Genomic DNA, 12877 nt, shown 5'->3' with positions numbered 1-12877 from the left:
TGAGGCTCTGCACTTGCAGAGCCCGGGGTCTCAAGCATGGGCTCGGTAGTTGTGAAACAGGGGTTTACTTGCTCTGAGGCACATGGAATTTTTCCAGACCAAGAGTCGAACCACGCTCCCAGCATTGGCTGGTGGATTCTTACCCACGGTACCACCAGGGAAGTCCTATTTTTCTTTTCAATTTGTTTGTTTTTATTAAAAAAAAAAGAAAGAAGGTAACAATTATTCCATAACACTACTAAAACAGGGCTCCCACTGAAGGCAGCAGAGCCTGAAATAAAGGCTGAAATGTGTTGGCAGGGGTTCTGCCCCAAGAGTGATGACATAAGTCTCCCAAAAACACAATGCAAAGTAAGTTTTAAATCTTGCTTTAATGTTCCAGTGAGAAGGCTCAACATCCATACCATACTGTCCTAATGTGTACCCAGTGGAATAGCCCTAGCAACATCTGTTTTTTGTGAATTTAATTATTAATGACTATTCTAAGAACCACAGTACAAATATTTATTCTTGGTTTGATATAGTGGTTTTATTTGAATTGTACTCCTCTTTTGTACATTTTCTGATTTTGTCAGGCAAAATTTAGAAAAATTAAAATCAAATTTTATTCTTAATGCAGGTGGGGTTACTTCGACAGAAGTTGGACAGTTTGGAAAAATGTAACTTAGCAATGACTCAAAATTACGAAGGACAACTACAAACCCTGAAAGCTCAAGTACAGAAACTCATTACAATTTACTATCATGTTTTGATGTTTGGACCTATAATATTGTGTTAATTTTGCTAAAATTAAGTATTTTAATATAAGCAAAAGTTGTTGTATTTTAAGTACAGGTTATATGTTTGGTCCTGTCTTTCGTTGTTTTCTGAATATTGTTTTTGTCTCTTGTGTTAGATTGTCAGCTCTCTATCGCTGTTAGCACACTGCCAGACTAATGGCTTTCTATTAATCAAATGACTAACTGATTATATTATGATAATTAGCTATGTGAAAAACAACAACAAAATATCAACTTATTAGTCACTGCTCCCTAGTAGGGGTGTCCTTCTTCTATGGCAGTTTAAAATATGGAGGTCAGGAAGATCCCCTGGAGTAGGAAAGGGCAACCCACTCCAGTATCCTTGCCTGAAGAATTCCATGGAGAGAGAGCCTGGCAGGCTGCAGTCCGTGGGCTGTAAAGAGTTGAACATGACTGAGTGACTTTCACTATTATAAAATATATCATTGAAAGAACAAAACTGATCTTTATTGCTTTGTTACGCATAGGTGTTTCATAAATGAGAGGGCTTCTGCTTACATGGTGAGAGGGATTTCTTTCTGATTTATCCCTATGTCATGCTCCCCACTGTGCTGACAAGCAAAAAGTTTCTTTCTTCACACAGATGACACATAGGGCAATAAGCATCTCAGCATCTCAAGTCTAGAAGGTACTAACTACATCCTTGCTTCACTTAGTAAATTAATCAATGGGGAAAATGGTTTGATTATGAATTTTACTTTACAACCAACTTTTATTGAAGTGCAGAGATTTCACAAATGGTAATATGGTTAAGGGAGCCCAAAGTAGTTAAAGCTCCTCCTAACATACCTTTTTAGGGAAGTGATCAGCCATTATGATAGGATTATGAAGTATTTGATGCACTTAATGGGTATTATCTTACAAGACTAGCTCTTAAGTCTATCTAGATATTTTGCCTTCAATTTAAATAGCTTCTGCTAGATGGTAACTTGAATTATGAAACTTAATATGCTTATTTTCCTAGCTGAGATTTGAAACATTTAACACTTAAGTCAAACAACCTTGTTTTTTCTATTAATATAAAGATGAAGCTCTAATATAGCAACGTAAATATTGAATCACTATAATAATTCAGTGTAAACAAAGAGAACATGATCTAGAATAAGTCTGAAAAAAATACAGAGATCTAGATACAAGTTAAGTACCATCTGTAAATTACGTTTAACTAGTTCAGTCACAGCTTACCAAATCTTTAATTTCTGGGGTTTTTTTTTTTTATGTCTATTGTTAAAAAGTTTGGGCTTGTTTACAGACACTGAGTGGTCGTTTACTGTATGAATTCTGACCATCTGATGCTTTGCATCTGTTTTATCACTTGGCTGCCAACTAGCCAACAACTCTATTTACAGCCGTTTTCACAAAAACTTGTTGTGTGCACCAGCACAGAGAGCTTAGGAAACTCTGTTGACGCCTTTGCTGCTGGACATTTACAGTACATAGGAGCATGTTGTAGGCTGTGAGAAGCCCTGCTCTAAAAACATCCATCTAGCCTTTTTAATCCACTGTTTTTCAAACATATTTGACCAGGGAACCCTTTTGTTTTTTATACTGAAACCAGTGAACACTGTAGCCCAGCTGCAATGTAAACACATGAAGAGGTATTTCATAGAATACACTTTGGAAACACTACACTGTTGTTGAGAGAACAGCCATCTGCTTCCACTGCAGTTTTCCACGTTTCTTTTCTCCTGTGGCTAAAAGAAAGGAAGGGAGAGAGGGAAGAAAAGCAGAAGAGAAGGAAGAGGAAAGAAGGGTAAAAGGAAAAGAGAAAAGTACTGTGGATTTGCCTCAGTTTGTGTAATAGCTAGTAATATGTCATTTTTTCTAAGCAGAAAATGATACCTTGTGGCAAACATGCTTTTGTTGCTGCTAGTTCACTCTGCTGCTCCCTTCTTTGAAATTCTTCATTTATTTACAACCTTATTTTCCTAAAATACCTTAAGGATACGTTCTACCATGTTCAGTCTTAAAAAACTCTGACCAAACTTTCTTTTGAAATTGCTTCCTTTTTTAAAATGGTGTATTTTCTTTTCCTTCTAAAATTATAAAACTCTAATTTTATATATATTATATGCATTTGAGATTTATTCTTCTGGAAAGGTGGAGTCAATGTACTTTCCCCTATTCCTCCTGCTAAATGCAACTAGAAATCCTGGGCATTATTTATAAAACAACGTAAGACTGAGAAGTGGAGAGGAAAGACAGACCAACTAGGACCTTGGGACCCAAGGCAAAACATGGTGTTGAGTTCCTGGAATTTCTTTTTGCCTCTCATATCATAGACTGGATAACAGAGAAGCCAGCAGGCCAGACTCTCCAGTGGGCACAAACAAACCAAAAGAGGAAGAAAGCCTCCTCCTTGCAACTGAAAGACCCGAAGAAAGACAGCCTACCAAGATTAAAAGCTTTTTGATAATAACTGCATGACTCTAGCCAAAGGACTACAGCTGCAAACCCACTTCAGCAGCAGAGACCGAGTTGACAGCCTCGGCTCCACCCTCGCCTCCTCTACTGAGGTAGTCCAGGCCACAGCCTCGGGGAGTCAGAGCAGACAGTGGAAACGCAGTCGGTGGTGTCAGGGTGACCGTAGGAGAACCTGGGCTCCTCTGCACCTCTGGTGGTGGTGCAGCGCCCTTCTCTGCAGTGGCGTCTGGGGAAGCCTAACGAGGGTCTGGACATTCCCGCCTCTGTGCTAACAGGGCTCCTTCCCTCACCATAGTACCGCTGAAGGCCACGCGAGAAGCAGTCACGAGGCATCTGTGCCCCTTCTGTCAACGTGTGCCAGTGAAAGTGTGCGGACCCTGAGCTCCCGCTCCCACTCAGCAGCAACCAGGAACACCTGCCTCCTCCCAGTGACCGGCTGAGGCCACGTGAAGACCTGGACTCTAGTCCCACGAGGCAGCAGTGAGGCACCGTTCCATCTTCCCTGCTGGAGCGCTGTCAGAAGAGGACTGCTAAAACACAGTATTTCTACAAAATCTGGAGTCACATAACAATACCCCAAAATGGTTTCAATTTTTAAAAAATCACACATCATAGCAAAAACAAGGAGGATCTCAACTTAAATGAGAAAAGTCATTTAAGAGACACCAGCACTGAGTTGATATAGTTGTTAGAATTATCTGATAAGGAGTTTAAAGTAACTGTTATAAAAATGCTTCAATGAGCCATTACAAACATGCTTGAAACAAATTAAATCAGAATGTTTTAGCAAAGAAAAAGATAAAGAACAAGCAGCTAGAAATTTTGTAACTTAAAAATACAATAATCAAACTAAAAAATTCAATAGATGGGTTCAAAAGCAGAATAGAGAGGATAGAAGACATACATAATGAGTGAACTTGAACACAGCACAATAGAAATTACCCAATCTGACAGCATATTAAAAAGCAACCAAGACAGCCTGGACAGCATATTAAAAGCAGAGACATTACTTTGCCAACAAAGATCCATCTAGTCAAGGCTATGGTTTTTCCAGTGGTCACGTATGGATGTGAGAGTTGGACTACAAAGAAAGCTGAGTGTGGAAGAATTGATGCTTTTGGACTATGGTGTTGGAAAAGACTCTTGAGAGTCCCATGGACTGCAAGGAGATCCAACCAGTCTATCCTAAAGGAAATCAGTCCTGAATATTCATTGGAAGGACTGACGTTGAAGCTGAAGCTCCAATATTTTGGCCACCTGATGCAAAGAGCTGACTCTCTGGGGAAGACTCTGATGCTGGGAAAGATTGAGGGCAAGAGGAGAAGGGGGCAACAGAGGATGAGATGGTTGGATGGCATCACCGACTCAATGGACATGAGTTTGAACAAACTCAAGGAGATAGTGAAGGACAGGGAAGCCTGGCATTCTGCAGTTCATGGAGTCACAAAGAGTCAGATGTGACTTAGCGACTGGACAACAACAAAGAAGTTTTGTTACCAATAGACCTACCCTAAAAGAATAGCTAAAGGAATTTCTCCTTGGTAAGAAGGAAATGATCAGAAAAAATTGGAAAAGTGAAAGCATGGATAAATGCAGTAGATTTTAATTCTCTTGAGTTTTCTAAATTTTTTGACAACTGAAGCAAAAATTATAATAATAGCTAAAGTGGTTCTTAATGTATACTGAGAAAATAATTAAGATAATAACGTCAGAAATGGGTCATGGCAAAGAGAACTAAGATTCTAAACTTCACTTGAACTAGTAAAATGTCAACACCAGTAGACCGTAATAAGCTATGTATGTATAATATTATACCTAGAGCAATAACTATAAAAGCTAAACAAATAAATACATTCAAAAATACTATAGATACATTAAAATGGCATTCTAAAAAATGTTCAAAGAACGCAGAGAAAGACAGGAAAACTAAAACAGATCAACCAAAAACTAGGCAACAAACATGAAACAAAGTCAGGCTTAAACACTAATATAACAATACTTACATTAAATGAAAATGGTCTAAATATAGTAGTTAAAAGAGATTTGCAGAGTAAATAAAAAATATATGACCCAACTGAATGCTTTGTTCCAGAAACTCATTTGAAATATAATTACATATGTAAGTTGAAAGTAAAAAGATAGAAAAAAATAGAAAAAATATACCCTACAAATACTAATCAAAAGAAAGCAGAAGTGGTGCAAAAATAATTCAGTAGAAAAGGAATAGTCTTTTCAACAAACAGTGACAGGACAATTGGATATGCACACGAAAAGAACTAGATTGGACCCTTACCTAAACCATAGACAAAAAATAACACAAAATGAATCAAAGACCTAAATTTAAAAACTAGATCTGGGTAAAACTCTTTAGAAGAAAACAGGAGTAAATCCTAATGGTTTTGGACTAGGCAACAGTTTCTTAGATTTGGTACCAAAAGTGCAAGAAAATTAGATAAACTTGATTTCATCAAAATTTTAACAACCTTTGTGCTTCAAAGCACGCCAAAAAATAAATAAATAAATAAAAGCTCACAAAGTGGGAGAAAACATTTGAAAATCATATATTTAATAAGGTATTCATATCCAGAATTAAAAAAAAAAAAAACTCTTAGTAGTCAATAGTAAAAAGACAAATGATCAAATTTTAAAATGGGCATAGATATAAATAGGCATTTCTCCAAAGGAGATATATAAATGGTCAAATAAGCATGTGAAAAAGTGCCCAATGCCATTAGTCATTCAGTTCAGTTCAGTTCAGTTCAGTTCAGTTGCTCAGTCATGTCCGACTCTTTGTGACCCTATGAATCGCAGCACGCCAGGCCTCCCTGTCCATCACAAACCCCCAGAGTCTACTCAAACTCATGCTCATTGAGTCGGTGATGTCATCCAGCCATCTCCTTAGGGAAATGCAAATCAAAACCATAATGAGATATCCCTTCACACCTGCTAATTCCTATAATCAAATGATGGATAAAAGCAGGCATTGGTAAGGATATGGAGAAATTGGAGCCCTGTACATTACCACTGAAAAGTGGAAAATGCTACAGCCACTTCGGAAAACTGTTCGGCAGTTCATTAAAAAATTAAACTTACAGTGTCTACATTTCAGTTTCTAGTTTCAGCTATTCTATTCCTAGGTATATATAACCAAGAGAAATAAAAACCTATATCCACACAAAATCTTCTACACAAATGTTCATAGCAGCATTTCCCCATAATATTGAAAAAGTGGAAACAATCCATATGTCTGACAGTTGATGAATGAATAAACAAAATATGGTATATCCATGCAATGAAGTATTATTCAGCCATTAAAAGGAATGAAATATTGACCCATGCTACAACATGTATGAACCTTAAAAGCATTATGCTGAGTAAAAGAAACCAGACACAAAAGGTTGCATATTGTATGATTCCATTAATATGAAATGATCAGAATAGGTAAATCCATAGAAACAGAGATTAGTGTTGCTAGGGCCTTGAGGAAGGAGGAAATGTGTAGTCACTGTTAATAGATACAGGGTTTCTTTTGGAGATGATGAAAGTATTCTGAAATTAGATAATGTGATGATTACCCAACTGGATATACTAAAAACCAATGAAGTAGTACTCTAAATTTTATGGTAGGTGAACTGTATCTCAATTTTTAAAACTATGTGAGAAAGAAAAAGGAAGCAGAAATGACTGCATAACTCTCAGATGTAAAATAGACACAATTGTTCATAGTTTTTTTTGTAATAGTCAAAAACTGGAAACAACCAAAAATATCTCAATATGTGAATGGTCAAACAAACTGTGTTTACGTCTATGGCATGGTATAATACTGAGCAATAAGAAGGAGTGAACTCTTGTTACATTGATCACATATTGTACTGACATCAGTTTCCTGAGTTTGATACTGTACAGAATTCACTAGGGTGTAAATATTGGGGGAAACTGGGTGGAGAGAACCCAGAATCTCTCTGTAATATCTTTGCAGCTTCTTGTGAATCTATAATTATTTCAAAAGAAAAAGAAAAACAAGTTTTGTAAACAGTTATTTAGAAATTTCCTAACAGATGTTGATAGACCATGAGGCTTTTAATCTAATATTTGAAGGTAGAACAAGAGAAAAAAATTACAGTCTTAAGTTATAACAAGAATTACTGGTAAGAGAAAGATTATATCAAGCTTTATATTTAATTTTATTTTAACTTACATCAACATAAGGGTGTTTGTATTTTTTATGTTAATTCCTCCGTTTCCTTAAAAGAAGTATAAGTTGGTCATTTTATAGATTGAGTTATTGAAATTAAAATTGTCAACACAAGATGGCACTAAATAAAAGAAAAAAACTGGGTTGTTTTAAATTGTGAGCTTTTCTATATATGGTTAAGATAAAACTGGACAAAACATTTTATCAAGTGAATTGTTGTTAAACTGTGCAGTCAATGAAGTTCCAAATTTACTTGAAAGCTGAATTGTGTTCAGCTTCAACAATTTAGTTTTAATAACTGGTTCTAGCTTCACTAATTGGAACATTTAAGCTTTACTGCATTTCCTAATCATGACTTAAATTTTGAAAGAGGTATGCAAGAGAACTATCATGAAATCAAGTTATAAATAACCAATAGTAAAATGTTAGCATTCTCTATTATTTACAGTTTTCCAAACTAACTAATAGCTTTGAAAAACTGAGATTACACCAGATGAAACAAAATAAATTTCGACGAAAAGAAGTACCACACCTCAAAGAGGAAATGCCCTTTGAACTGAACAATTTGAACCAGAAAGTAGAGGTAAGCTATATTGTCTTAGTCTATCCTTGTATGTTTTAAGATTGGTTTTTGGTGGTGGTGGTGAGGGCTGTTTGTCTCCAGAATGCACCGTGTCATGCACCACTGTGGTAACAAAGCACCGTTAGAAACCTGCTTCCCATTGAAGATATTTTCTTAGCGCACCTTCCTTCAGGCACTTAGTGAATTAAAACATCACTTTAACTTATACATCTCTTTTACATATCGGCATTTTGGAGAGCAAAAAGTGTTCGAAGAAACTGCAGATGTTGAGTGAAATTGAAGGACATCCCTGGGGTCAGTTAAAGAGAGTGTCTAATAAATCTTTTAATGGCTGTTTAACTATTAGGTACTTAAGTCTCAATGAAGCCTCGTAGCAATTTTCAGAACAGAACTTGAAGTTTCAGGATCTTTTCTTTAAAGAGGTAGTTTCACTCCAATATAACGACCCTGTGTCACCCAGAACTCCTAAAATCTCAGTCCCTAAAAAGGTTAACCATGTCATAGAAACACTTATTTCAATCCTCTTAACTTTCCAACCTTGGAAAAAATAAGCGATTTTTCTTCCCTGTGCCCTTGTGCATTCCTGCTACTGGCCATGAAACAGCAGATAGTCTGCTGTGAGTTCCTTTTCTAACCTTAGCTAAATTCCCACTGTGGCTCAATTATTGTTTTCTAATTGACCTCAAGTTGACCCCTATCATGTTATCCCTCTCAGGGTTTTTTTGTTTTCCCACTGTTCTCAAGCCCTAAACATTAGTTTCTCCCCACAGCCAGCCAATGATTTCGGTTTCTTCTGCTTTGTTCATAGTTAATGGCTCTCTATGTCCCTGATAGCGTAGCTGGTAAAGAGTCTGCTTGCAGTGCGGGAGACCCCGGTTCAGTTCCTGGGTCAGGAAGATCCACTGGGTGAGGGATAGGCTACCCTTGGCCTCCCTAGTGGCTCAGATGGTAAAGAATCCACCTGCAATGCAGAATACCTGGGTGCAGTCCCTGGGTTAGGAAGATCCCCTGCAGAAGGGAAAAGTGACCCACTCCTGTATTCTGGCCTGGAGAATTTCATGGGCTCGCAGAGTCGGACATGACTGAGTGACTTTGCCTTCACTCACTGTGCGTCCCAATCAGCCAGGTAGAAACCTCTTAGGAACCTTTGATGTTTTCCTTTCTTACTACTCCTGTTCCAGCCCAGATTTGCCCCTTTCTGTGTCTAATGCCTCTTATCTCTGTCTTCCTCCTAACTGTCATTGTCCTGTTTTATACTTCTTCATCTTTGTCCTCTGACTCTTCAGTTAACAGCCCTTCTCAAAATTTTCCTCCAAAATATTTTTCAGAGCAGGAAAAAAAAAAAAAAACCACTCAAACCACAGCCCTAAAACCAGCCTATTTCAAGAATTTTGTTGGAAGTGTTTGGTTTTAGTTTTTAAATTCCTGTAAATTTTATATTGTACCTCATAAGGAGCATACATTTTTAAAAATATAAAACTACTACTACTAAGTAAGGATGACCCTCTAGGAAAATGCACTTTGTATAACTTCCTGCCATTTGCAATGGTGTAACTAGACTTATTTTTAGAATGTTCTGGTCTCACAGAAAATACCCAAAGATTGTGATATAATATACATGGGCTTTCACTGTAAATGCGGTTAAATCACTGACTCTTCATTTGATTGACTTCTCATGGGGATTAGTGGGAGAACTACATTCATATAAATTGTTCAAAGAAAAAGCATTAAATTAGTATCAAGTACTTTGTGCACATTTTACATTTAGAGATCTAAATAAGTAAAATGTACCTCATGAAATTATAGTGGAAATTAGTAGCAAATATGTGATATATTTGTATTTATACAAAATTTTTTTAGCATAATATATAAATACAGTTTCATCTATATCATAAAGGAAACACTTCATGTACCTGTCTTTGTTTAGAGGCAGCTGAAAAATTAGTGTAGGAGATGGACTGTCCCAGTTTTAGCCTACATCTAAGCATGTTTCTCCTTTGGGACAAACACGTATACACTGATACAATGATTGAACAGTGGGAAACAGCTTGCTCCAGTGAAAGAACTTGACAGTTTACAGCTTAAAATAGGGCCTGACTGTCTCGCTTATTTGTCCTGTGACCTTTGGACAAGCTGATGACCTCACGGAGACACATTTTTCACCAATAAGTGGGGTTAAGATTGTCTTACAAGTGACGTTGTGGTTATGGAAGAGGAAAACGTGTGTGTGTATGTGTGTTTAGATGCTCTCTGAAGCATCTGGGGTAAAAACACATGAGGCCTGAAAGTTGCCTTAAAATACTCGAGTGATAAAGGTAGAGATAAGATACAGATGGACTGACTTGACAGGAGTTAATCTGAGTGAAGGGTACACAGGAGCTTGTTTTGCTCTCTGCTTTTATATAAGTATGAAAATTTTCATAAGAAGAAGTTAAAACTATTTTACAAATGAAGGTTCATAGAGTCCCTGACCTAAAGAAATGTTCGTTCTACCTCTCAAGATTTAGTAGAGGGATTAAAATATATATTTAACAATATGACTTCTGCTATAAACTGATTTTAATGCCTCTGATCCATTCTCAACCTTAAAGACCCAGAAAAGGTTTCTATCCATGGAGAACTTAATCTCAAGGGTTAGACAAGTGTACAGACGTGCCAGCACTGGACCCTGGGCTGATATCTCCAGTATCTACCAAATTCTTACAGTCTCTTTCTCAGTCTCTGCATGGCCCCATAACTACTGGATAGTGTGTGGTTGAAACCAATACATCTAAGACCAAGAAAGCCAGGACTATTATAAGTACCAGCTGACATGTTCATGACACACATTTGTAGCCTTGTTTGGCCTCATTCCTACCTGTTGTAGAATTTTTAAGGGAGAGACCAGTGTTCCTGCCTTCTCTTATAGCATGCTAGGAAATGTTTATTTTCAAGATTGAGGTTGTTGGGTGTATATATTAGTATTATTGCATTTATATCTATCAGTATTAGTATTATTGCACAGTTCATATCATATTATTGCAAGATGTGAACTGTGCAAGTCAACCTTAGCCACATTTTAATTCAGACTCTAAAAACTCCTTCCTAAACATTTTTTATAATGCACCTTGTATTGATTTGAAAATTTAACCTATTTTTTTTATTAGAGCCTAGTTTTATAAATTTGTCACTATTTCTGAAGACCCTGTTTTCATGTACCTTATTTAAAACTGTCAAATGTCAGAATCAAAGTCAGTTACTTTAAATGAACTGTCTCCATTTATCTTAATAAATATAGTCTATGTTTAAAACAGGGTTTATCTATATTTCTTCAACTTTATTACCGCCACTCAATTTCAGGTCACTTTTAATTACTATAAAAGCCTACTACTTTAGTAGTGAAGTCTTCCCTCACTGATTTTTTGGGAGCTTGTGGATTTATAAAATGAAGATTTCCCCCCAAATTCCTTAAAATCATTACTCTGTAGAAAATGTGAAATGCCATATTCTCATTTTAAACACGATATAGCTTTCATTCTCTAAATTAGTATATTTATTTTCCTGGATAGCCAATCCAGTCATTTCAGCCATCTTTGAAACACCACCAATCTCTCAAAATAGTTCAAATGAACCTTTTTCCAATTTGATGTATCATTGGAGATGGCTGAGATAATCGTGGCATCATCTGTATGACTTTTTCGTGGCACGGTTATTGTACTAATACTGTAAAATCATTTGTTTACATGTACATTTCCCGACTTTATTATGTGCATGTGTGCTCAGTCGTGTCTGACTCTGTGTGACCCCGTGGACTGTAGCCCGCCAGGCTTCTCTGTCCATGGGGTTCTCTAGGCAAGAATACTGGATTAGGTTGCCAGTACCCTCCTCCAGGGAATCTTCCAGACCCAGGCATCAAACCCGCATCTCCTGGGTCTCCTGCATCGGCAGGCAGATTCTCTACCACTGAGTCACCTGGGAAGCCCTCAGGCCTTATTTTTTTTCCTTTGAAAAATTTGTTTCTTTTAAGCATGTTTATTTTTAAATCCTCCTCTTTCCACAGTACCTGCTGGACACTAGGTGCTTAATACTGCTGAATTGATGATTGGAAACATCAATATGTTCATGCCATGTATCTACATTCAGTAATACCTCATATGGACTTAGTAGCTATAGGGTTTCTTTCCAGCTGTGTTATTTTCTTTGCAAAATTGAGTGAGAACTGTTTACATTTCTGGAAATACTAATACTGTGCTTTTCTTTGTACATTCAAGAAATGAAGCAATACGAAAGTAATGAAATCTCTAGTACTTAGTCTTAAGTTGTTTACAGCCTGGACAGAAAGAGAAGATGTAACGGCCAGCCCCAGGCAAAATAGAAAAAGTGGAAGTTGCTCACTCGTGTCTGACTCTTTGCAACCCCATGGACTATACAGCCCATGGAATTCTCCAGACAAGAATCCTGGAGTGGGTAGCTGGTCCCTTCTCCAGGGGATCTTCCCAACCCAGGGACTGAACCCACGTCTCCCACATTGCAGGCAGATTCTTTACCATCTGAGCCACCAGGGAAGCCTGAAGCTGTGAAGTTTTCTTCAGGGTCCCCAAAGCCACATCCTTTTTGTCTTGTAAATCTGTGAACAGATAATCGTTTCTCCATGAAGACACAACTTGAGCAAAAGCGTGAAGAACTGAGCGTCCCTTCTTTCAGCTCAGCCCAGTTGGTTCTGCCTAAGGGAGGCCTGAGATGGCGGCTCCATTCTTGAGAACTGATCGCTCTTGGCTTCCCCTGAAAGCCACAGGGGACAAAGTCACTAAATTAGCCCAAGCCGCACCCCTCACAAACAAGGTAGCAGGTTTGGTGAGTCACTAAATTAGCCCAAGCCGCACCCCTCACAAACAA

General features: G+C 37.5%; 1 protein-coding gene across 4 annotated transcripts in view; it reads left to right on the top strand.

The window, feature by feature from the left end:
- The window catches only part of DEUP1 (deuterosome assembly protein 1), a 121693-nt gene that overhangs the window by 30658 nt on the left and 78158 nt on the right, over positions 1-12877 (top strand). For 3 of the 4 annotated variants that reach the window (XM_065936821.1, XM_065936817.1, XM_065936818.1), the window contains exons 4-5: positions 620-715; positions 7868-8002. In XM_065936821.1, coding sequence (XP_065792893.1) covers positions 620-715; positions 7868-8002 — 231 coding nt within the window. The remainder of the gene's footprint in view (positions 1-619; positions 716-7867; positions 8003-12877) is intronic. The other variant, XM_065936819.1, reaches the window with a different exon arrangement.

The sequence above is a fragment of the Muntiacus reevesi genome, chromosome 5, assembly GCF_963930625.1.
Source record: "Muntiacus reevesi chromosome 5, mMunRee1.1, whole genome shotgun sequence".
Classification (NCBI taxonomy): domain Eukaryota; kingdom Metazoa; phylum Chordata; class Mammalia; order Artiodactyla; family Cervidae; genus Muntiacus; species Muntiacus reevesi.
This window is presented reverse-complemented; position numbering and strand designations above follow the sequence as displayed.